At 44.4% G+C, this 24470-nt stretch overlaps 1 protein-coding gene and 1 pseudogene across 1 annotated transcript in view; one reads left to right on the top strand and one right to left on the bottom strand.

The window, feature by feature from the left end:
• The window catches only part of LOC103667621 (FERM domain-containing protein 3), an 81690-nt gene that overhangs the window by 34749 nt on the left and 22471 nt on the right, over nt 1–24470 (bottom strand). Inside the window, exons 3-4 of the mRNA XM_008695796.2 lie at nt 9454–9532; nt 4372–4469 (exon numbers count right to left, since the gene is read on the bottom strand). Of these exons, the coding sequence (XP_008694018.2) occupies nt 4372–4469; nt 9454–9532 (177 nt within the window). The remainder of the gene's footprint in view (nt 1–4371; nt 4470–9453; nt 9533–24470) is intronic.
• Nucleotides 12600–19042, top strand: LOC103667643 (annotated as a pseudogene).

Below are 24470 nucleotides of genomic sequence, written 5' to 3'. Positions count from 1 at the left end.
GGAAAGACTTTTAAAATAAGACCCCAAATACCATCAACCATAGGAGGGAAATTAAATCAAATTAAAACACTTCTGTTCATTAAAGGTAGTCACACAGTCAAAATAAGAGACAACAAATTGAAAGAATATATTTGTAAAGTGACAAGGGCTGATATCTAGAATAAAGAAGAAATCCCTACCAATCCATAAGAAAATAGGCAGGAAGACCAGGAGGAAGATGGCCAAAGGATATATATAAAAAAAAATCAATACCCCGAGAGAGGTTCAAACTCATCAGTAGTCAGAGCTACGGAAACCAAAACAAGACATCACTTTACACCTATAAGATCGGCAAAACATTTAAGAAGTCGGATGATTCTACGTGTTGGCAGAGATATGAGGAAATGGAAATACTTGTACCCTTCCGGAGGATCCTTGATGCACACAGCTCTTCTAAAGAGCAAGCTGGGAATATTTAGTCAAATATTACAACCCAGCAATCCCACTTCTGGGCATGTATTCTAGGAAAACTAAGCACGAGAAAGGATATGAAGGCAACTTGGGTGTTCACTGTTGATGGAAACAATAAATAAAACATGAGCCATGTACCCTACTGGATGCTCCGTAGCAATTAAAAGGAATAGACGGAAACCCGAAAACCTGAACAGATCCCCAAAACAGTGTTTTGAGCATGAGAGGATTAAAATGAGTTTTATAGCCCCGTTTAATTTACAGAACTTAGAAGTGTATACACACAAAACAATGTCATCATTGATAAAGACGTATGCAAAGTCGACGATCTATAAGGATGGAAATGGAGAATAATGAGAAGGCAAATCAACCAACCAATCAACTGATGGACCCAAAGGGACCAGTGAAGAGAATAAGCCATCGACTGATGATTAACCCAACCTGAGTTTCAAAAGATACACACCTAACACACCTACGCCCACACGCACACATACATATCACCTAGCGAGCTGGATACGGACCTGAAAATTTAGGAAATGGTACAACCCAAGGCTTCCATTGTCCATAGAGAATGGACCACAGATACAAAACTGGGTCACTTTCAATGCAAATGTCAGTTTGCATGGTGGTCGTTGAGGGAGCGCTTTGTTTGGCGCCGGTGATGGGGGGGGGGGTCTCTTTCCAGGAAAAGTTGTGAGAGAAAATGAACTTGTACTGCTAAACACGGCAAACGAGTAGCTTGGAAAATGCCAGAAAACGAAGAGAAGAAATGCCACGGAACCAGCACTAGGTTGCTAACAAGGTAAATGTCAATGCCTCCCGCATCACGTGCGCTGCTTTCTTGTCCCTTAAAGCCGGTCTTTAACTGACTACACCTGAAGCAAAAGGCGGTTCATAAATGATTCAGGACTTGTAACTATTCAGACTATCAAGAGGAGGTGGGTAAGCGGGGGTGAAGTTATGACAAACGCAGAACGGACGGCTTGCAATCTGAAACAGGCCCTAGCGTGTTTCTAAGGGAATTTGACTGTCAGAAAAATCCAAAGAGCTGAAGCAAAAGGCTGAGTGCTATCGAGTGATGGTAAGTATAAAGGGCAAGCTTGGCAATGCCTTTCCCCTGGTTTGGAGAGGACTTGATCCAAAAGAACACGAGAGATGGGATGTTCCAGGGTTAACTCTGGCAGGAGCCTTCCCTGACCACCCTCGCTGAGTCAGGAGCCCCCCTGAGGTCATAGCAGGGACCTGGGTGTCGCTCTATTGAGCCATTCACACATCATCACAGGCCTGTTTACTTGTCTGTCCCTCCCCCCTCCTCCCTCCCAGCCAGGGACTTCCTAACGCAGTGTGTGCACCTAGCAGCCGCTTGGTACGTGTTCAGAGAATGTGAACAAAGACATGCAGGAGGTAGGGAACCAGCCACTCTTTCCCAAGCAGAGAAATAAAGCAGACAGTAGTACGATTGAGGCAAATGCCCTGGTTCACTTAAAATCATTACTGGAGAACTTCCTGTACACCAGACACGGGGATACTATGGTGAAAAATGCCCCCCAAGTTCTACTTCCATGGAATTTAGAGCCTACCTTGAGGGGATGCATAAGAAGTCCCCAACAACTCAACAACATAATTTCAGATAGAAGTGCTTAAAAGACAAAAAATGGGTAGGAGACAGAATGAGGTGCAGGAGAAAGGCTACTTGAGTAAGTCCGGGAAGACTTCTCAGAGGAAGTGATCTCTGAACTGAGTTCAAATTCAGTTCTGAATATCTGGAACACACCAGGCAGAGGAGGTAAGAGTTGACAATCCCACCATGTTGCCATTCTGTCGCAGCAACAGGAAAGATATCATTTTTACCAAGAAAAGAAATAAACAGATCCCTAGGGTTTTGTGTATCTGTGTTGCAATTTGTATTATGAAAAATGTATTCAGTATGTACAAGTGGCAACACTCCGGTACTGCCTGTGTTTTATATACTGAGAATATTCTGAAACTTCAAACACACTCCTTCAGAGCGTTAGCAAGAAGCCACTGAAAAGTCACATGACCTCCTGTTTTCTGGTCTTTTCCTCCACATTCCCTCTCTAAGCATAAACAGGTGCACCAAAGCGGATCTTTATCTGCATTTGTAATGATCTCTAGAGCTGCTGAAAGATCCCCCCAAACACCAGAGAACAGCATGAAGCCAGCTTTTACTGGATTTGTTACAAATGGCCCGTAGACGCTGCTGTATCCTAGAGCCGAAGGGTCCTTTCAAGGTCTGCCAGTCCCTTTCCAGCTCCGCCTTCTCCACACCATCTGTGCTCGAGGTCAGGGATAATAGTGCCAAGGGCCCTGATTGTCCAGAGGGAGAGTTGGTGGCTTTATTTCCAACATAAAGCAGGATAGCGAGTTTCCCGTTACAGATCCATAGTGAGCTTGCCCTTGGAGACTTGACCGTGATTTACTAATGCCTGAATGTGTTCTGAAATGCTCATGTGCTGGTCTGGTGCTTGGATTAGTATTGATCTGCTTTTCCCTTATGGAGGACAGCGCACCCTCACCAGGAATTTGCAGTCTCACGGGGAAGGAGGACGACTATGGGTTTTAACATCCCTTCCTTAGCTCTGCTGTAAGAGAGGTGGTCTTGGGAAGCACATACCCCACCTCGGGGCAGATGGAAGGACTACCTCCCATCACCATATCACTGTAGACTGACTTAAAGCTTAGGTATCTCCAAGGGTTTTAACACCTCTGCGGAAGTCTGCTGTGCCGCACTAGATGGATCCCGGGGGAGGGGGAAAGCGACAGGGACATGCTTTTTAGAATTCTCAGAAAGCACACACGCCCAGAAACAGGGCCCAAGGAACTATTCCACAGCACACAGCACCCCACAGGGACAGTGGTGGGAGACAGTGAAACCCCAGAATGATGGGTGTCTCTCTTAAGCTGTGAATGAAGCTTGTAATTGTGAAGGCAGACAGTCGTCATGATCTGCTTATGACCCATCACAAGCTCCTATGTTATTCCAGACCCTTTATAAAGAAGACATGCTCATTTGAACACTGTCCTGCTCTCTCTCCCTCCCCCTCTACTCCCCTCTACCTCCCCTCCCCATGTCCATCTCCCCATCTCCCCTTTCCATCTCCCCATCTCCCCTCCCTTCTCTCATAAACATATCATTAGCATCCACAAAAGGCTGGATCACTGGGGTACCTCCAAACAGGACTTGCCGCCAGCTGCCTCCCAACCGGCCCAGGGGAACAGAACACCTGAGTCATTCTTCACCTGACTCCCCCACACCCACCCGCCCCGCCCATAGCCATGCACTGCCTTGCGCCCAGAACACCACTTTCCAGGTGTTTTTTTCTTATAGGTAGAAACATCCAGAAGCCAACATCTGGGTCATATGTGCTTACTGTTTCCCACTGCCTCACCCTCTGGGGCTCATTCAGCCCTGAAAATAAGTCATGTGAAATCTTCACACAGCAGTGAAGGAGGTATGCCACCCCATTTAATATATGCTTAAAGAGCTGAGATAATTTGTCTATGCTGAAACAGCCAGTGGATGGGAAGTGAGACTCGACCTGAGTATGACAGAACGTGAGCCTGGCGCTCCCATGGCTAGAAAAACTGAAGAGTTCGATACACCGCAGGAGGACACATCTCTACACGAGGAATATATTATATATAATATATATTTTGTATATATTTTGTATACATTTATTTATATGTATAGTTTTAGAATTTATGTGTAAATATATTTTTAATTATTTTAAAAGTATTTTTAAAGAAGAAATAGAATTCATTTATATATAAACGCTTTGACATTTCATTTCAAACTGACACCCACCTCCCTGGACAGACTTTCGCCCTCAATATACCCAGCAGGCACCACGCCTGGCGGTCAGAGCTCACAGAGGGGTGGGCGGCTGCAGCCACACTTACCTTGAACGATACAGGCACCCAGGTAGGCAGCATCTGAAAAGGAGCACAGCAGTCGACCGTGGAAAATATCTCTTTTCATCTGCAGGTACAAAAGATACCTGCAACACAAAACAAGCGAGAGTCACCCTAAGTCTTGGCTGAGGCCTGGAAGCGGTGGAAAGATCGTTTTGCTCTACCCACCGGGGCCGCCAGAGCCCTACTCAGCTCCCCGGGGCAGCCGAGCCACACGCAGCCCCTCAGAGGGCAAGCCAAAGAAACGAGGGGCCCTCGGGATTCAGGGAACCTGACGTGACCCTGACCGAGGCGGCTGCCAAAGCTGGGCGGCTGGCCCTTCCTAAAGAGACATGAGGACAGAGGAAAGCCACAGGGCCCAGCAGCCACGGTTTCTGGAAGGAACTCCCGTGTGGTGACAACCACCCCCTCGCCCCTCGGGTACGGGTTGCCCACGCTCTGTGTGAAATCGAGAGTCCTCAAACGGACTCGATCGGAATCCAGAGAGGAGTCTCAGGGGCAGACAGACTCACATTAATCAATCTCAAAAGGACTTGGTTATGAGGCCAGAAAGCCAATTTATTCACAACTAGAGCTGTCCTCTGGTTAGTGCCCTGTCCCCCTCTCCAGGGACGGCAAACTCAGGTGCCCACGGAGCCAGGCAAACCTGATCATGAGCGAAATGGGCATGTCGAAGGGGGTCGGGGAGGGGGGAGGGCGGAATGGAGAGTGTGGGCTCCCGTGAAGGGTCAGCTGGCAACACAGCCCCATCCTGGTGCCGCAGCCCAGAGAAGCAGGCCAAGCGCACCCCGTTTCTCCGGAAAATCAGAGAGACTGGATTTAGGAGGAAAATCCTTTGAATTTTAAATGTTGCAACAAATTCTGTTTTTAAAAACACTGTAGTGCCAAATAAAAAAATACCCATAGGCTCATTTCAGCCAGGGGAAAGGGGCACAGACCCCTGGCTCAGGCCCACCGGGTCACCGCCCCTTTCGTTCTCCAGGCTGCCCAAGCCCTCTTCAGATTTACTCCTATTTCTCAGCCACGTTGATTCTTTCCTTCAAGGCTCACGCCTGGGATCTACTGCTTCTGACTGAAGCGACTTTGCAGGTGTGTGCAGACTCTTCGTTTAGTTTCCTTTAACTCTCCGAGACAATCTTTTCTTTCTTCCAGGTTCTTGGAGCCAGGTGGGGGCAGCACTCAACTGGTCCCAGTTATCACTTCCAGTGCTCCAATGATCTGCTCTTGACTCAGTCTCCCAGGAGCCATGGGCACAGCCCCATTCAGAGAGTATGATTAACGTGCTGCGAGCACAGGTGCTGCCGGCCCGAGGGCACTGGAGCCCCCCAACTCTGGGCACTGGACCTTCGAAAGCACACTGGACACTCCAAAGTATTCAGAGGCTCACTGCTGTTTCCACTTGATGAATCCCTATCCCACACCTACTTTATGCTGTATACAGGACTCTGGGCACTGGGGACACTGCAGAGACTCAACGGACAGACACTCTTTGTCCCTGACTTTGTGCGGAATTGTTTGGAGGGCACAAAGGCAGGCCCTAAGAAATTTCTTACCCAGAGTCTGGTACACATTGCGTCAGAGGAACAGCATTACACATGGTAGGAAAGGACCCTGAGAGCTCCCTACAGGAGAGTCTCGCACACCTCAGTGAGCACGTGAATGACCCGGAGATTGTGCGAGAATGTGGAGTGTGATTCAGTGGATCGGGCTGAGGCATTAGAGTCCATATTTCCAAAAAGTATTTCTAATGGTGCTGCAGGCCCACAGTCCACACTTTGAGTACCCGGGCTCCAAACCAGTGGTTCTCAGCGCTGACTGCACATTAGAACCACCCCGGGAGAGTTTTCAAAATAATACCAAGCTGCGGATCCTGCCCCCAAATCCAATTAAATTGGAATCTGGGTTCTCACAAAAACATGTACGCAAACGTTCATAGCAGGATTATTCATAATAGCTAAAAGGTAGAAGAATCCAAATGCCCATTGACTGATGAACAGATAAAAGGAAGCAGAATATCCATGCGATGGAATATTCTTCAGCCATAAAGAAGGATGACGTGTGGCTCTACACACAGCTGGATGAGCCTTACGCTACGTGGAGAGAAGCCAGACATAAAAGGCCACATACTGTGTGATTCTATTTGCATGAAATGTCCAGAATAGAGAAATCGAGAGAGACAGAGAGTAGCTTAATGGCTGCTGGGAGGTGGGAAGGACGGGAAAGCAGGGAACGACTGGATGGGTACTGGCTGATACAAATGTTCTGGGATTAGACTGCGGCGATGGTGGTACAATTTCGTGAACGCACGAAACCCACCGAGGTGTGCACTGCAGTATCTGCCGCAAGAAGCTAACACCTTTGAAAAATCAACTTTCTTAGAGTAGTTCTCAAATTCTGACCTGCTCTAAAATAACCTGGAGGGCTCATGAAAGTTCTGATTGCTGAGCCCTGTCCCAGGTCTGGAACAGGGGCCAGGTCCCCAGGTGCTGCTGCTGCGGGTCTGGAGCCCTCACTTTGTGGCCCTCAGCCGTAGACCACTCAGGCGACCGAGGTCACACAGATGGGATCAAATCTTTCCCTTTTTAAAGACTGTAAACTTCCAGGCCCAGTACCATGAAGTTTCTTGTCTACTTGTTCAATGTTACGCATCAAACAAGCAGCATTCCTTTCCATTTTTGATGAGTTTAGTAGTGAAAAATAGTTTCAAATAGCTATATACCGATGAACAAGAGGTTTGGATTCTCATCTCATTACTCTGAAATTAAGTTTGACAGAAGCTTCCAGAGAAAAAGAAAATCTGCTTTCACAACATCCGAGCTTGGGTCCCTGGATCAGTGATCTCTAGAGATAATCATAGATTACTGTGCATTCAACATAATCCACTGAGCCTTAGAAATAGCTTTGGTTCGGATACTCATGTTTTAATATAATAGCCGCCAAAAAATAATAATGCATCTCCTTTTAGCATCGCTCCTGGATGAAAAGATTAAGCAACAAAAGCACAAGAGGATCTCGGGCATACATTCCTGTGCCACCATTAACAATACTGCTTCTCTATCTAGCATGAACTTAAAGACAGTTATTTAAAAAAAAAAATTAAACCCAAAATACTACTTTGATTACATTCAGTTGTATCCAGCATTTACAAAAGCCCCAGAAATCTGAAGGATTGTAAGAGGGCTGTGTAAATGGAGAGATCAAGGAAGGATAAAAAGGGATCTCAAATATCCCTTTTTTATGAGTATTGGTGTTTTACTCTTCCCCCCTGCCTTTTCCCCAATGTTTCTTTACCCCTAAGCACTGTCATGAATGTGATCTTACGTTCTCGTGTAGCAAATTCTTCTTAAACTATAGATTAATCTTACAACAAAATAACAACTTACCAAAGTCTCTAGATTCATTCTGAATTCTAAGGATAGTACTAAGAAAAGCCCATTTCTACCCATGCAAGGACAGAACATTGTCTTAATTTCCTTTGAAGACATAAAAATGTTCACAACCTTCCTCTATTCATACCTCAGATACTCCGCTAAATGCAGGGAAATGCTAGAAAATCAATTGAGAAGAATTGGACTGGAGTTATTAACTAACACATGGTATTCTTCTCCTTTCAAATGGGACTTTTCTCAACAACAGAAGATCCATCCTTAACTTGTATCATGACACATATTCAATTTTTATCCTCCAGACAAGATTATAAAGAAAACAAATGACAAAAGGGGGCCATTTTGACATCTGACTAAATAATGCCCAGCATTAGTATTTGATTTAATCTTTCTAATTACATTATCGGCACCCAGAGGGCAGGACAAACTTTTTTTTTTTTTTTTTGGTAGTTCATGCAGGCCCTGCCACATATCACATGATTCCACTTATACAAAACGTCCAGAATAGGCAAAATAAATGAGTAGATGAGTGGTTGCCAGGGGCCAGGGGAGAGGAGACTGAGTAGTGACTGCTAATGGGTACGGGGGTCCTTTTTGGTGATGAGAAAATGCTTGGAATGAGATACCGGTGATGGCTACCCAACAATGTGAATGTATTTAATGACACAATTAAATTGTACACTCGGAAATGGTGAAATTAGTTTATATTACGTGAATTCTACCTTAATATTTTTAAGAAGCAGGTCAGATTGAAAAATGGCCACCACCACTTACAATGTCCATTATTCATGTGTCCCTCGTTTCCACCTGCCCCCATCCCCAAGCACAACCCTCACTACCGGCTGTGTGCAAATTAATCACAGAGAATGGCACCATCTGCTCCCTTACAAGGTCACGTCGGTGTCATGGTGGTCAAGCTTTACTGGATACTCGAGAATAAGGAGAAAGCAAAATATTCAACAACCCAAAGCATCACCTTGCCTGTCTGTTGCATTCAGACCTCTGCTGATTATTTCGAGAGATGATCGTACACAGTGATTTCTGTCACCTACTCAGAGTCTCGTCAAGAACTAAGCACTATCACCTTCCTGGGACCCTACTCAGCTGCATTGGCTGGGGCTGTTCTCAAAAGCAAAACCCCAGGAGGAGGACTGAATACAGCCCCAGCCCAGGAAGATCAGAAGGGAAGAGACCAGAGAATTGGAAAATTCCAAGTCAGCCTGAGAAGAGTCTACAAGTGGAGGGAAAACAGCCCCACGGTCGACCATTCAACAAGAGGAATGCAGGGTGACAAACAGTTCGTACTATCCAGCGATCTTTTCCCTTCCAGAACAGCTCAGATCCAAAGGATTGTCCAGGAGCTGCACTAGCTATGAATTTGCCCGTATCCTAAAGACCGTCATCTTCTCTTTATTTTTAGCGCCCCACTGTCAGATGTTTTCAGAGAATACCTCCCTCCTTATAACCACCGCTTTTTTTGTGCAGTTAATTACACTCCCAATGACAACTGTTTGAAAAATCCCAAGACAATTAAGTGCAAGAGAAACATTCCAAGCCAAAATGCCAAACCCAGTGTCTGCTTCGTTGAGACGCTCTGCTCTAGACGGCAGGTACATCTAGCCTGGTAGGACTCGGAGGCCCTGGCTGGTTAAAGGTGCAGGTTAAACAAACAAACGAAAAATACCTTGTGAGCTCTTCTTTAATCTTCAAGGGTTCATGTGGGTAGAATTTCACTCTAAAGCACATGGTGTATGGTGGATGAGCTGAAACATCATAAAGAAAAGGCATGAGAAAAGCAGCAAAAGACCATGGACTCCAACACACACAGGAAAGTCAGCCGTGAAGTTACAGCCTAGCCTGGGGGGCGGGGCAGGGGAGAAAGTGATTCTTCTGGAAGAAGCAGATCTTATGCCCACGAAAACAAAGCCACAGTGACAATTAAACTCAAAGAAAATGCTTGACAGGACGCCCAAAGCAAATGCGGGACACGGGCAACCTAGTCAGTTAGCACAACTTTCCACATCACATTCTCGCCAGGTCATCGCTTCAAAAAACTTTTTTTTCCTTCCGATTCTTCCCACGCCCTAGTGACAGATAAATTGTCCACTCAGGTCTGGGCCCACGGAGATATTTTTCAGACAGTGAGGTGGAAAAATGTCACTGCACATGACTAGTTTTCCCAGAACGATGGTGCCTTTGAACTAAAATTGCGATTTTAAAAATGGAGTCAGCCATGCACAGATCCTACTTTGTATATTTTTAGTATTATTCCAGCATTATCTATGAGGCAGTCACTATGAAAACACTTTTATAACTTCCTGATTTGTATGGATCAAGATAGCACTATGCAGATTGAAGTTCTGATTGAGGTTCATGATTCTAGAATGTTCTACGTGCATTAAATATCTGGACCTCAAGGACCAGCTAAGTGGATTCTACAGCATTTTTGATACCCTTAATTATAAAAACAGTGTTGACTTACAATAGTAATCTAATAAATACACACAAGTGTAGAAAGATGCATTCCAATTTCAATTAGCATGTGAAATGAACACCTTAAAGAAATACGATGGTTAGCATTATTATTTCTATGGATCTTACATACTCGCTCATGTTTTGCCTTTGTATCAGTACAGCTACTTGGGATCAATTCCGAGTCTACATCCAAATGCAAATATGAAACATCATCCTATCCTTGCCCAGATCCTCCTTCATAATAAGGAGGGGTTAACGCCCCAGCCATCTCTATAGCGCCTGGGGCTATTCTGTACGTAGACAAATTCTTTATGTAGAAAGAACTATCAGCATTAAATATGAATGCATAATGAGTATAATTTAATATGGAAAACAGTTCTTAAAAATAATTTGAAAGAAAGCATCCAAATCACAGGAAAACACAAGCATCTTTCTGGCCATCTCAGCAGAGAAAAACCAATTATACACACACGCCCACACACACAGATGTCAGAACTCTTTCCATTCAATGCCCTACTTCCCCACCAGGAACTAGCAAATTTTTTTTAACTGAGTTGGATGCTCCTAACCCGACCCCATGGTCTCTAGATTTAGGGAAACACTTTTCTGGCGCACTAGGAAAAAATAAACACCATCTATACAGCAAAGAACAAAGAAAAAATACCAATGATTCTCAAGTCATTCATCTTTCATGATATCTAGAATTTCAGTTTTGACTCAAAATATTTACTCTTTACACATTCCCCAGATTTCTTTTAGTTTGTTTAGGTCACCATGTTTAAAGGATTAAACCTAATTTTTTTTTTTTATTGCAAAACCTCTGGATTGTCCTTAGGAGAGAGATTGAGACAGTTTTTATAAGAGAAGACAACAGGGCAAAAAATGGAAATAACATGAAAAAGGAATTTTTATTTCTTCTTTCTTTTATTAGTCTTCAAAATGAATATGTGTTTAAGCAGAACCAATGAAGATGATTGACAGATAATAGTAGACAGATGGAAAGATAGTGGGTGGATAGACGGATGGATAGGTGGATGGACAGATAACGGATGGACAGAGGGACAGATGGGTAGACAGACAGATGAATGGATAAACCATCCCCTTTCACTTTCCTTCACTTTGTCTCTATTCCTGTCCCTCGGGTCCCCACCCACCTTACCCCAAACTCTCCCACCACTGTCAACAACTTCATCTATATTCTTCCACCCTTTTTGCCAAACTCACACAAATATATGCCAATATGATTACATATGTGAGGGATTTTTTTTTTATAATTCATTCTCCCCAAATGAGATCACACTACATATGTTTCTCTTGCTTTTCTCACTTAACTCTATATTCTGCTCATCCCTCTGGGACAATAGTCAGAGATCTAACTCATTGTCTACACTAACTGCATCCTAATTCATATTATGGACATACCAGAATGTAGTCCACTATTTTATCATTCCGATCGTTCCCACATTTCTGCAATACAATTTATATAGAGCCTTGTGCACCGGTCATTAAATATTCATATTTTTATTTCTATAACACAAACTTCCAAAATTTGACTTTTGGGGTCAATGGGTATGGGCAAATGTTTAAAAGGGAGCTGAAAAATAAGGGAGAAGTTAGAATGGCAAAAATAGACAAGGCAAGAAACAACAATTGCTGGAGAGGATGTGGAGTAAGGGGATCCCTCCTACATTGTTGGTGGGAATGCAAGTTGGTACAGCCACTCTGGAAAACAGTGTGGAGGTCCCTTAAAAAGTTAAAAATTGAGCTACGCTATGACCCAGCCATTGCACTACTAGGTGTTTACCCCAAAGATACAGACGTAGTGAAGAGAAGGGCCATATGCACCCCAATGTTCATAGCAGCAATGTCCACAATAGCTAAATCGTGGAAGGAGCCGAGATGCCCTGCAACAGATGACTGGATTAAGAAGTTGCGGTCCATACATACAATGGAATATTACTCAGCTATCAGAAAGAACGAATTCTCAACATTTGCTGCAACATGGACGGCACTGGAGGTTATAATGCTAAGTGAAATAAGTCAAGCAGAGAAAGACAATTATCATATGATTTCTCTCATCTATGGAACATAAGAACTAGGAAGATCGGTAGGGGAAGAAAGGGATAAAGAAAGGGGGGGTAATCAGAAGGGGGAATGAAGCATGAGAGATTATGGACTATGAGAAACAAACTGAGGGCCTCAGAGGGGAGGGGGGTGGGGGAATGGGATAGGCCGGTGATGGGTAGTAAGGAGGGCACATATTGCATGGTGCACTGGGTGTTATACGCAACTAATGAATCATCGAACTTTACATTGGAAACCAGGGATGTACTGTATGGTGACTAACATAATATAATAAAAAATCATTATAAAAAAAAAAGAAAAAAGAAAAATAAGGGAGAGTGCAGGGATGCCGTGAGCAGGGCCACCGGTGCGCGGGGAGCAGGACCATGGAGAAGCTGCGGAGGGTCCTGAGCAGCCAGGATGCCGAGGAGCAGGGGGGACAACGCAGGTCCTGGCTGCCTCCTCCCTCAGTTTCAACACCAGGTGGACGTGGTTCGTCATCTGCTTCCCGTGTATTTTCTTCTCTATCCCTGGGACCCGACTGCTGGGGCTTCCAGGTGGCATGAAGTTTTTTGCAGTATTTTATATGCTTGGAAATCTCACTGCATTAGCCAGGACGGGCTTTTTAACGGGACCCAGGAAGCAACTGAAGAAAATGTTTGAAGAACAAGACTGCTTGCAACAATTATGATGCTTTTGTGTTTCATAGTTACCTTGTGTGCCGCTCTTTGGTGGCACAAGAAGGGACTGGCCTTATCCTTCTGCAGACTGCAGTTCTTGTCCATGACCTGGCGCAGCCTGTCTTACATCCCATATGCAAGGGATGCGGTAATTACATGTTGTTCTTCTTTCTGACGTCGAAAATCAGAAGCTCTTTGAAAAGAGCATTGGAAAGTCGACGTCCTGTTCTTGGTGAAGTTTGCTTTTCCTGACATAATAATCGTTCCCCAAACAATGGCCTCGACAGGTTAAGATCATTTTGTGTACTGGTGGGAACTACGTGCTTGATTAAACTGTTAAATGCTTTGAAAAATAAAAAGGGAGCTGAAAAATAAAAGCCCACTGAAGGCAAATTGGAGAAAGAAGGATCATAGAAGATGGTCCCAAACTAGAGCTGGCATCTTCTCTTCCTCCTGGTCAGCCTATCTGCATACTGTGCCCTGGGCTGGCTTCAATAGGTGTCTGAGCTCCTTGGCTACACATCGGGACTCCCATTCTGCCTAAGGAATCAGGCAGTGAGTCAGACAACTCCGCGGGCGGCCATCTTTGAACACCCCTTACTCACCTTCTACCCACACAACCTTGTTCTAAGCCCCAAGGCTCCAGAATGGTCTCATGCTTCTCCCACATGCAAAGCCCTTCCATCACTTGAAGGAACTCTTAAGCAGCACTTACCATCCTTCTGAGTCTTCTCTATAATAAACATCCTCCACCCTGTCAAATGCTCCTCGTATGAAACAGTTTTGAGTGCCCTCATCCTGGGTGTATTCTGGTCTCTGTTTCCTCAAGCCCAGGGCCCCAAGGGTTGCCACTCAGGTGAGAGGACCAACACCAGCCTCAGTTTGGACGTAATTATTGCCCCCCCTCAAGAGCCTCATCCCAATGTTGATTCACTCTGAGTTTATAATAGACCGATGCTCTTAATCCTTTTCATATATGCTGTTGCTAAGTTACACAGAAAGTCACGTCTGACATCTCTTTCCATTTTTCTAGGATGTGATCATGGGAGGAATTAATACAAGGTACTAGGGGTACACTCACCACTAGACCCATTATCAGAGAAGAGAGGAGAGCAGGCAGCAGAGAAAAACTTAGAGACACTGCAAGTCTGAAATTTTCTATCCATTTTCTTTCACCATCATATATACCCCTGCTGTGTCTTTCTCTCATATTGACCCAGCATCATTGACCCTGTGTCACCAATAAAAGAAGAGTTCCCCTATAAGTTCAAAGGGGCACGTGATTTTGACATAGTGAACCACGTGCAGCACCAGGGACCCGTGCTGACAAGAAGCTCAGCCTCATTGCCCAAGCCTGAAGAGGCCAGTGTTGGCAGTAGGCTCCTCCTTGAGAAACTCTCTTGAGGTTCTGGATGCAAAATTAGATTACAAAGCAAAGAGTAAAGTTAAGGAATGCTTCTTGACGGGGTTGGAACAGTCTGAAAAGATAAATAATTTCCCCAAAAAATGTTGATCTAGTTATGGATGACAAGAATTATGAGAGTATGGAGCCGTATTTCTCATTCAATGTTTTATCCCCAGAGCTAATTATTGATAAAAGATGGACTCGGTCTAGCTGAATGAATGATTAACCCCAAGCTTTGAGGCAGATGTCATAGAGAAAGGCCATGCCCTGCCATCACATTCATCCCATCAAAACACTTGTCTAGAAGGTCCACAGTCTGGATGATTATGGCAATTCCTATAATTTAGATTTTGAAAACCTCTGGTCCTGTATCTTCAGTTTCTGCCCTTCAACATCTGGAACAAATTCAGACTCTGGAGTTGATGAGAATTGCTATTTCTAAAGGGAGTATTAATTAATTCAATCAACAAATACTTATTGAGTACCTAGGAGGTATTAGCTATAAGTTTAGATGTACAAATAACAGTAGCTATAAAGAGATAAAAATTATGTCTTCATGGGGGGCACCTGGGTGGCACAGCGGTTAAGCGTCTGCCTTCGGCTCAGGGCGTGATCCTGGCGTTCTGGGATCGAGCCCCACATCAGGTTCCTCCGCTATGAGCCTGCTTCTTCCTCTCCCACTCCCCCTGCTTGTGTTCCCTCTCTCGCTGGCTGTCTCTATCTCTGTCAAGTAAATAAATAAAATCTTTAGAAAAAATAAATAAAAAATAAAACTATGGGGAAAAAATAAAAATTAAAAAAAAATTATGTCTTCATGGAAGACATATTTTAGTGGAATAAACAGGTATAAAATCAATATTAATAAATGAAATATACAGGACATGAGAAGATCATAAATGCTACAGTCAAGAATAAAGCAGAAAAGATTTAAGGGGTGGGAAAAAAAACACACCCCCACCTCTCTTCCCTTTCTCCTCCCCACTATAACCAAATTCATGCATGTAAGGTGCAATTTTCTTTACTACCTTCTAGAAAACCAAATGAGGGGAAAATATAATTTAAAATTTAAAGTCACTAAACAAGAGGATAGGGAAAAAGTCACCCCCAAACGTGTTGACACTGGTTTGGGGTCAAAAGCCCACCTTTGGAGCACTGGCACGCACCCATACCAAGGGGTTAACTGCTGAACAAGTGAAACAGGTAACCAAAGGGTTAACGGGACTCATAAGTGCAACTGTAACTTTTTACCCAAATCTGCTTGTTCTTGGAACACAGCCTGCAGCCATGGTTCCACAGATGACATTCCTAGACACCATGATAACAAAACGTTGATTTAGTTGCTTTGCAGAGACTCAAAGCTTCACTGAGAAACTGGCCAGAACTGGTGAGGACCACTGGCCATCTCTTGGGGCATGTGCGTGAGTCCAATGGATGAACTTTTGACACCGAACTGCCTAAAACTCAACCCTTGGATCCTACTAAGGATGCCATGGACAAGGTAGGCACAAGAGCCACACAGGTGCAGAAAACAAGTACAACCCTCCCCTACTTATTATCTGATTCTGAAGTCAGGTAGCTCCTCTCCCCTGCTCAGATCCTTTTTCCTTTGCCTTTAAGTACCCCCGAGTCTCCAGCTTTGGGGAGGCAGATTCGCAGCTTGCCCTCCTGTCTCCTTGCTTGGCTGACTCTTGAATCAACCCTTTCCTTGCTGCATATTTGAGGTCTTAGTGACTGGCTTTGCTGTGCATTGGGCAAGCGAACTTGGATTTATATACAAAGGGAGACTTCCCAGGGTCAGCCTGGCAGCTGGCTGGGACATGTGGCAAATCCCCTTGTGGGGATGAGCCCATCCTCTTCCCCAAGAGACTAGGGGTCTCTGCCATTCCAACTTCAGGTCGTCTCATTCTTAAGCTACCGGGAAAAAGGGATGAAGGATTTTACTTGTATCTGTGCCAACCATTTGGTGCATAATCAGTAGCTAGAAACATCTGATGAAGAACCTACCTGTGGAATAGGAAGTGCCAGGCGTGGAGCCCACGCCCTGCACTGGGACCCTCCGCCACAGTGTCATCGGAAACAGCCACTGTGTGTCTTTACTAGACCGGGCAGCACGGTCACCCCATGTGGGAAGACACTGTAGCCCATTTTTCTGTAGTGCTAAGGCTTCGGCATCAATGACAGGGGCACGTGGGGTGGTGGCCACCCCAAATCCACAGGGGATGAGTCCCCAGATTTGGAGGGGGACTTCCAACAATGACCTCAAATAAGCCACCTAAATTCTCTGTTTCCTGCTCTGGAAGCGGGGCCAGCGCCAGGGGCCGCATCTACCTTCCACAGGTGTTCGCTCGGGCTCTCGGCAAGTGCACAGGGCCCATGGCCTAAGTCCGAGTTTTTGTTTTGTTGGGATGTTTATCCTACTCCTGCTGGAACAAGAGAAGGAGATGGAGAAGACTGAATTGAACTCGGCTGAAAAACATGTACTCAGCCATGTAAGTGCTAAGAGCAGGAATACCAGTGAGGAGCAGAGGAGGGCAAAAAAGGCAAAAACCCACTTTAAAAATGCCTAGAGCATGTCACTGTGCTGAGAACAGCAGGGCCCCTCTCTTGCAGACGTCCATTACCTGCCACACGAGGGCTGGGGAGGCCAAGCGTCTCCGCAGGGCAGCTCAGTGGCCCCTTTTCGCATCAGCAGATCCTGGGGTATTATCATTTCAGTAGTTGGTTAGCACTGAGAACACGGGGGGAGGAACAGCCATTGACAAAGCAGAGACAGATTTTCCCATCTCCACTTTGAGATCTTGCCCAGAAATGGGGTTGGGGACATGCAATGATTTGCTGAGCAGGGTCCTGGGTGAAAACAAAGACGACGACTTTCTATTTTTTAACCAATGACCATCCTCAAATCTTTGTAAAAAAACAAAAAAACAAACAAAAAAAACCCCCAAAAAACAGGGTTTTTTTGGGGGGGGAGGGAGGGTTTGAGAGAGAAACATCACTTAGCAGCCTTTCATAAAAGGCAGGAGTCTTCCTCTAGTCCTTGTATAGAGTTACATGGAAACAAAAACTGTAACTTCAGGAATATACATGTAAACACATGATCTTTGTCATATATACTCAGGCTGACAGCTATGAAAAATTCCCCCGAACTCCTTTATTTATTTTTTTAAAAGATTTTAGGGCACTGGCTGATTCGGTTGGTTAAGTGTTTGCCTTTGGCTCAGGTCATGATCCCAGGATCCTGGGATTGAGCCCCTCTGTCATCTAGCTCCCTGTTCAGAGGGGAGCTTGCCTCTCCTTCTCCCTCTCCCTGCTGCTCCCCCCTGATTGCACTCTGTCAAACAAATAAATAAAATCTCGAAAAAAAAAAAAAGATTTTGTTTATTTGACAATGAGAGAAAGCATGCATGTGAGCGGGGCTTGGAGGAGCAGAGAGAATATCTGAAGCTGTGAGCACAGAGCCCAATGCAGGGCGTGGGGCCTGATTCCATAACCAGAGATCATGACCTGAGCCTTAACCAAGACAGAGGTTTAACCCACTGAGCCACTCGGGGACCCCTCCCTAAATTCCTTTAAACTGCAGTTGAAGGTTAGAGTGGCTCCAGCAGATGCAAGGGCAATGCCTATACCCAGACTACGGACTACGGCTCTGCTGTGTCTCCCTCCTCTAGGAGTCCATGGGGGGGGGGGGCGTTGGAGGGGATGATCCATTGTCAGATTTTAAGACTCTGGAGAAACATGGCAAAGGGTTTGTTGTTGCCAGCAAGGCCTCTAGCACCCTGCAAATAGGAGGCTTGTTTTCCAAAGGGCCCCAAGCAGTCATCAGGGCTCCTGGCCTTTTTAGTACGAGTGATAACTTTCTTTATTCCTAACCCAGTGAACAGTGTCCCTCCCATGTCTTTCAGGGAGGGTGGGGGCTTCAGTGAGAACCGAGGGGCACACCCCACTCCGCTGTGCATGCAAGATGCATCGTGACACCGACGTTTTTCATCAGTGCTGCTTTTTCCAGGGCGAAACCGCTCCAGAGCGCAAACCCTCTGCACATGCGCAAAATGACACTTGAGTTCCAAAAGGGCAGCACATTACTCACTCATTCAATGAACTGTAACTCTCGGGATAGGTTTTAACGAGCCAGCCGGAGAACTGCTCTCTTAAGGACTGCTCTCTTCTCGTTGGAAACGGTTCTGATCGTTCCGCGACAACTGTTACTATCATCGTCATCGGGAGTGATAATCCCTCCGTCACTCTTCTACTGAAAGGACAACCAGCAGCCTCCAAGACGCTACTGGCACTGTGTTGCCTCTACTTCCAAAGCAGAGAGGGTTTTTTTTTTTTTTCATTGTATTTAATTCATCTTCCTCCTGTTACAGTTCTCTTGGGTTGGAATCATATACATAGGCTTGCCCACACACATGCATGCCCTGAGAACTTCGTAGGGGATCCTGGATCGCCCAGTCACTGCCTCCCAAACGCTTGTTCTCAGAATCCTCTGGCTGCCTGTGCTGTTCAGGAGAAGCTCTAATAAGACTCTGAGGTCTGACATGTCTAATCTCAAGTTCGACACTGGACAAATTGCTATGGCCAAGCTGAAAACTCTCAGCTTCCGTTTCCTCCTCTGTGAAATGGGGATACTAATGGAACCAATCGCCTAGAGTAGAGATCAGCGAACTATCTCTGTAAGGGGCCAGAGAGTAAATATTGCAGACTTTGCAGGCCTCTGGGTCTCTGTCTCCGCTACTACACTTAGCTGGGGCAGTACCAAAGCAACCACAGACAAGACCTAGGCCAACGGGCACGGCCGGGTTCCAATAGGACACTGAAATCTCATTTCATATCATCTGCACACCTCACGAAGCCTTGTCTTTAGCTTTTTTTCTTCCTCCTATCCATTGAAAACTAGGACACCTACTTCTAGCCTACAGCCATACAAAAACAGATGGCAGGCTGCTTTTGGCCCAGGGGCCATAGTTCACCGACCCCTGATAGCCCATGATGAGGATGAAATGAGTTAATGACATAAAGCATCCAGCAGACTGCCTGAGACCTAAGTACTCAACCCACAGGAGTCATTCCTACTCTACAGGGCAAAAGAGAAACTGATGGGGATGATGGAGAGCCCTTCGACCTGACCTAGCCCTGTAGAAGCAGACCTCAGAGATACTGTGGGTTCGGTTCTAGACCACCACAATAAAGCAACTATCTCGATAAAGCACGTCAAATGAATTTTTTGGTTTCCCGCTTTGCTCCCTAAACGTAGGGTACAATGATCTGTGAATTTTAGGGAAAAGGAAAAAAGGAAAAGGAAGGAAAAGAAAGTCAGCAAATGTACACGAAACTGAGGGCAGGAGACCCAGGTGCCTGCTTGCTGCAGATGTTATGTAACTAACTACACCGTCAGGAGCCATGTTGGTAGGTGTGACTCAACTAGTAATAATGATAATTATAACAGCCAAATTCAATTGCTTATGTAACTGCATCCTAAGACTTTATACTATAAAATTATATCCCAAAATGAGACATTATAAAGAGTTTCCAACCAAAGGGAAACATGAATAAAACTACCCACTTGACCCATGTTTGAATCACTTCCAGTGCCCATACACCAAGCATGGAATCTCTTGGTCCATCGGGGTTACCATTCAGACATTTAGACTACCAACACAACCTGGGTTTTGAATCATGTGGTCCATCCTGAAACATGGGTGCTCCTGAAGGGAGCCCCTGGAAGTACACGCCCCATGATATATGGGAGATGCTCTTTTCCTTCTGCTTTATCCAATATCCCATCATACTCCTTACAACAAGAATGTTGGGTCCTCCCTGGAGCCCAAGAACCCACCACTGTACCCAATCAAAATAACATCAGTGTTGTCACCAACCATAACAAAAGAGAGGGGTAAAAACTATAAATCTGTGGCTTATCAAATGTGCATGCCATTTAGAATTGCACCCCATAAAGTTAAGGGGTTTTTGTCATTACCTATTGTTACCATTATTTTTTTCCATATTGGGGGAAAAAGAAAAAAGAATGCAACATGGAAACCATTTATAGGCCTGAACTGCATGGACTTTCTGATACAAGCTTTAAACATGGAAATTTTCGATGAAACAGTTGTGCCTGGAAGAAAAAGAGATGCCTTGCCAAACTTCCTGAGCTATTGCTACAGTAATAGAAGCTGGCTTCCAAAGCTGGAAAGAAGCAATGGAATGAAGAAAACTGGGAAGAAAGAAACCGGCCAAAACTAAACCACAACTGTCGGGGATCTACAGTTACTTGGTCTAGGCAATGGGCTCTGGTGAGGTATGTGTTTTGATTTGTTTTTAAAGAACATGACAGCTAAACTTCTTTTACCTGCTCCCTAAAAGGAGCATTTTGATTCTAGTCCACAAGCATCGATTGGGAGCTGATTATATGTATAGCCCTGTCTTAAGCCATGGACAAGGGGTAGAAATCTTCCAAACTAAACACTGGAGATAGGCCTAGACAAGTATATGAATGAGGCCAATGGGACAAGCTACCCCAAGAGGTCAGAGGTGAGGTTACTACTATCACTATGGGTGCCTGGAGAAGTAGGATGTGTAAAGCTTTACTATCAGAAGCATATGATCAAGTGGAAAGAAAGAAAGGAAAGAATGAAAACACATTCACAAAGTGAAGAAATGAGCCACAAAGCAAAAACATGACGGTAACCAAAAGAATAAACAGAAGTATTCAAAGATGTGGGAGATCTGAGTCGAGGTCACTTGGTGCAGTGGGCTGGGTAGTGTTCCCTGGAAATTCCTGCCCCCCCAGAACATCAGAATGTAACCGTATTTGGAAATAAGGTCTTTGCAGACGTGATGAACATGAGGTCATACTGGGTTAGGGTGAGCCCTGAAGCCAATGACTGATACCTTTATACGAGAAAAAAGAGACTTGGACACAGACACAGAGAAACGCAGGGAGGAGGTGATGTGACGTTGACGACAAGGAGTGGAATGATACAGGTACAAGCCAAGGAAGGAACGCCAAGGACAGCCAGCGACTACCAAGAGCTGGAAGAGGCAAGGAAGGATTCTCCCCTCGAGCCTTCGGGGGGGAGCATGGCCCTGCTGATACCTTGATTTCAGACTTCTAGGCTCCACAACTGTGAGAGAGGAGATTTCTGTTGTTTAAGCCACCCAGCGTGGGTAGTTTTGTTACGGCAGCCCTGGAGGAAACGAATTACTCGGCAAGAGGAGTCCTTGGAAGAACACAAGTGGTGGAAGGCAGGCATCTAACTGGCCCCATGAATAGGTGTGGGACCCGTGGCTTTTCTCCTGTTCTTACACCTGGTATGCTCTCCCTATGCTCCAGAGGAAGATAGGTTTTCCATTGATGGAATTATCCAGCAACAAGGGGATTATTCACTAGATTAGCCTCGAGTGGTGCTGGAAAGCTAAGGAATGCCACATAAACACGAAGTCTCACAAATAGCACCATCAGAGACAGAAATGACGTGCCAGCTCAGGCTTCCAGGCAGCACCATCGGAACTGCAGGGAGGGAGCCCTACAGACACCAGCCAGCAACTTGACTCAACGGTGCTCTATGGCTGAGTTGCACCATGTTTTATTCAGACGCCGGAGGTCCTCTCCACCCTGATCTGCATGCAGAAGCCGTCCTTAAGCACCCCTGTCTCTTCAGGGTGCTTGGCAGGAGCAGTGCCTGATAAATAGAGCAAGAAGGTGATCTTAACTACCCTGCTGGGCTCATCAGGTACCAGCCAGGATTAAGCAGAGAACCTCTCTGGAAGTGGGTCTTCTTTCATCTCAGCTTGTATTTTTATAGTACATTCTTAATGCACAATGCACTTTGATTTCTCCCCTCCTCTCCCCTACTTTCCATCTCCCTCTCTTTCTCATTTTTTACATAAAACTTGCTTTCCTTTTGTCTTCTCTTTATTACCAAGTGATCTAGGAAAATATTCTCATTGTGAAAGATCTGAGTAAAATATAACTACGTAATAAAATATAACCATATAATATAATGTGTGTGTCCTCACCTCCCTCTACCCTACTCTCTTCCCCCGAGGTAACCAGTTAGTTACACATCTTTGCAACATTCCTCTGCCTTTACATGTTCATCTAAAATAACCTGCTTATTTTCATATCTATGGATCATCCGACATGTGGAATTTTTACTTGTTTTCTTAACTCAAGATATATCTTTTTTTTAAAAAGATTTTATTTATTTATTTGACACAGAGAGACAGCCAGCGAGAGAGGGAACACAAGCAGGGGGAGTGGGAGAGGAAGAAGCAGGCTCATAGCGGAGGAGCCTGATGCGGGGCTTGATCCCAGACCGCTGGGATCCCACCCTGAGCCAAAGGCAGACGCTTAACAACTGTGCCACCCAGGCGCCCCAACTCAATATATATCTAAAAAATCTTTCAGTGTCAATACTATGGGTCTGTCTTGTTCCTTTCAATGATTGTGTGTATTCCACAGAATTTATTTAGCCTTGCCAGAATTACAGGCTTTTTATTTCTTCCAGTTCTCAGTGCTATAAGAAATGCCGCAATATATACCTTGTATAATATATACCTGTGCTTGGATACATTTCACTTTCAATAGATTCGTAGAGATGAGCTTGTTGGAGCAAGAGACCTAGGCATTTTTTAAAAACACATCTACACTTTTACTTCTGATTTACACTTTAAGTATCCTAGACACTTTCTCTGCATTCACCACAATCTCATAAATTCTGATATTGAATATTATTAATCCTTCTAAACTAACCCATGAAGCATATCATTGCACAGTGCAAAATGAAAATTCGAGAATCTCCTATATAAATTAGGTTATCCTACATGGAGAAAAAGTTAAAACTAGTAAGAGGAGTCCAAAATGAGCGATGGCTGATAACTTTAGAGAGAATTTAAATTCAACAACAAAAATGTAATCAAGTAATCTAAAATATAGCTTTTATATTACCTTCCAGCTGTTTTTTTTTAAAGATTTATTTATTTATTTGACAGAGAGAGAGAGAGACAGCCAGCGAGAGAGGGAACACAAGCAGGGGGAGTGGGAGAGGAAGAAGCAGGCTCCCAGCAGAGCAGAGAGTGTAATGCGGGACTCGACCCCAGGACCCTGGGATCACGCCCTGAGCGGAAGGCAGTCGCTTAAAGACTGAGCCACCCAGGTGCCCCCACCTTCCAGCTACTTCTTGAGCACTTCAACAAAAATGCAAGAACTAAAAAGAATGCAAAGGGTAAATTACCATCCTCTTGTTACCGGTCTTCACTCACTATACCCAGCACAGATGGTCTGTCCTTAGCATGTGAAGGGACACAGGCATTTTTAATTTAGAATGATCTGGTCAAATTTCCCTCTGAAATGGATGGACTAGTTTAAGTGCCCCCACCAGAGGTGTTACACTCTCATCCTCATCAATTGCATATTATCAGTATTAACTATTTTCTCAATGTAACAAAACCGCCTTGATTTAATTTACATTTTCCTTGTTACTAATGATTTTGACGATCTAGGAGTTTACTGGCCATTTATTTTTATTCCTTCTATGGGTCTTGTCACAGTTTTGTTGAGTGGTTTAGTTTTGGGTTTATGCCATCACACTTCATATAGTCTGCATATTTAGTACGTGTTACCTATTTGGCAAATGTTCTTCGTTATTTACTTTGTGTTTTAACTTATTTATAATTTGTTTTATACTCATTCATTCAACAAATATTTACTGAAAATCTACTCTATGCAGTGAGCAAACCAAATATTCTGGTACGTAAGTTTAATTTTTGCACAAATTTGTCAGCATTTTGCTTTGTTACTTCTGTTTATATTTTCCTTAGGAAGCCCTGTTTGATTCCATCATTATAAAAAATAGTCCTAAATTTTTACCTAAAACTTCTATGGAGTATTAAATACATTGGGCTTTGAATTCGTCTGGAATGAACTGCATATATGCTGTGAAGTAGGTCTTTGGCTTTCTTTTTTTTCTTTTTCCAAGTGAAAAGGCATTCCAAAAAATCATGCCTTAGAATAATCTTTCTATCTCTGATATGAAATACAACCTTTATCATAACCCATATTCTCACAAATAAAGG

This window comes from Ursus maritimus, unplaced genomic scaffold (genome assembly GCF_017311325.1).
Source record: "Ursus maritimus isolate PB19 unplaced genomic scaffold, ASM1731132v1 scaffold_34, whole genome shotgun sequence".
NCBI lineage: Eukaryota > Metazoa > Chordata > Mammalia > Carnivora > Ursidae > Ursus > Ursus maritimus.
The sequence above is the reverse complement of the archived record's forward strand: the minus strand, read 5'-3'. Positions and strand labels throughout refer to the sequence as shown.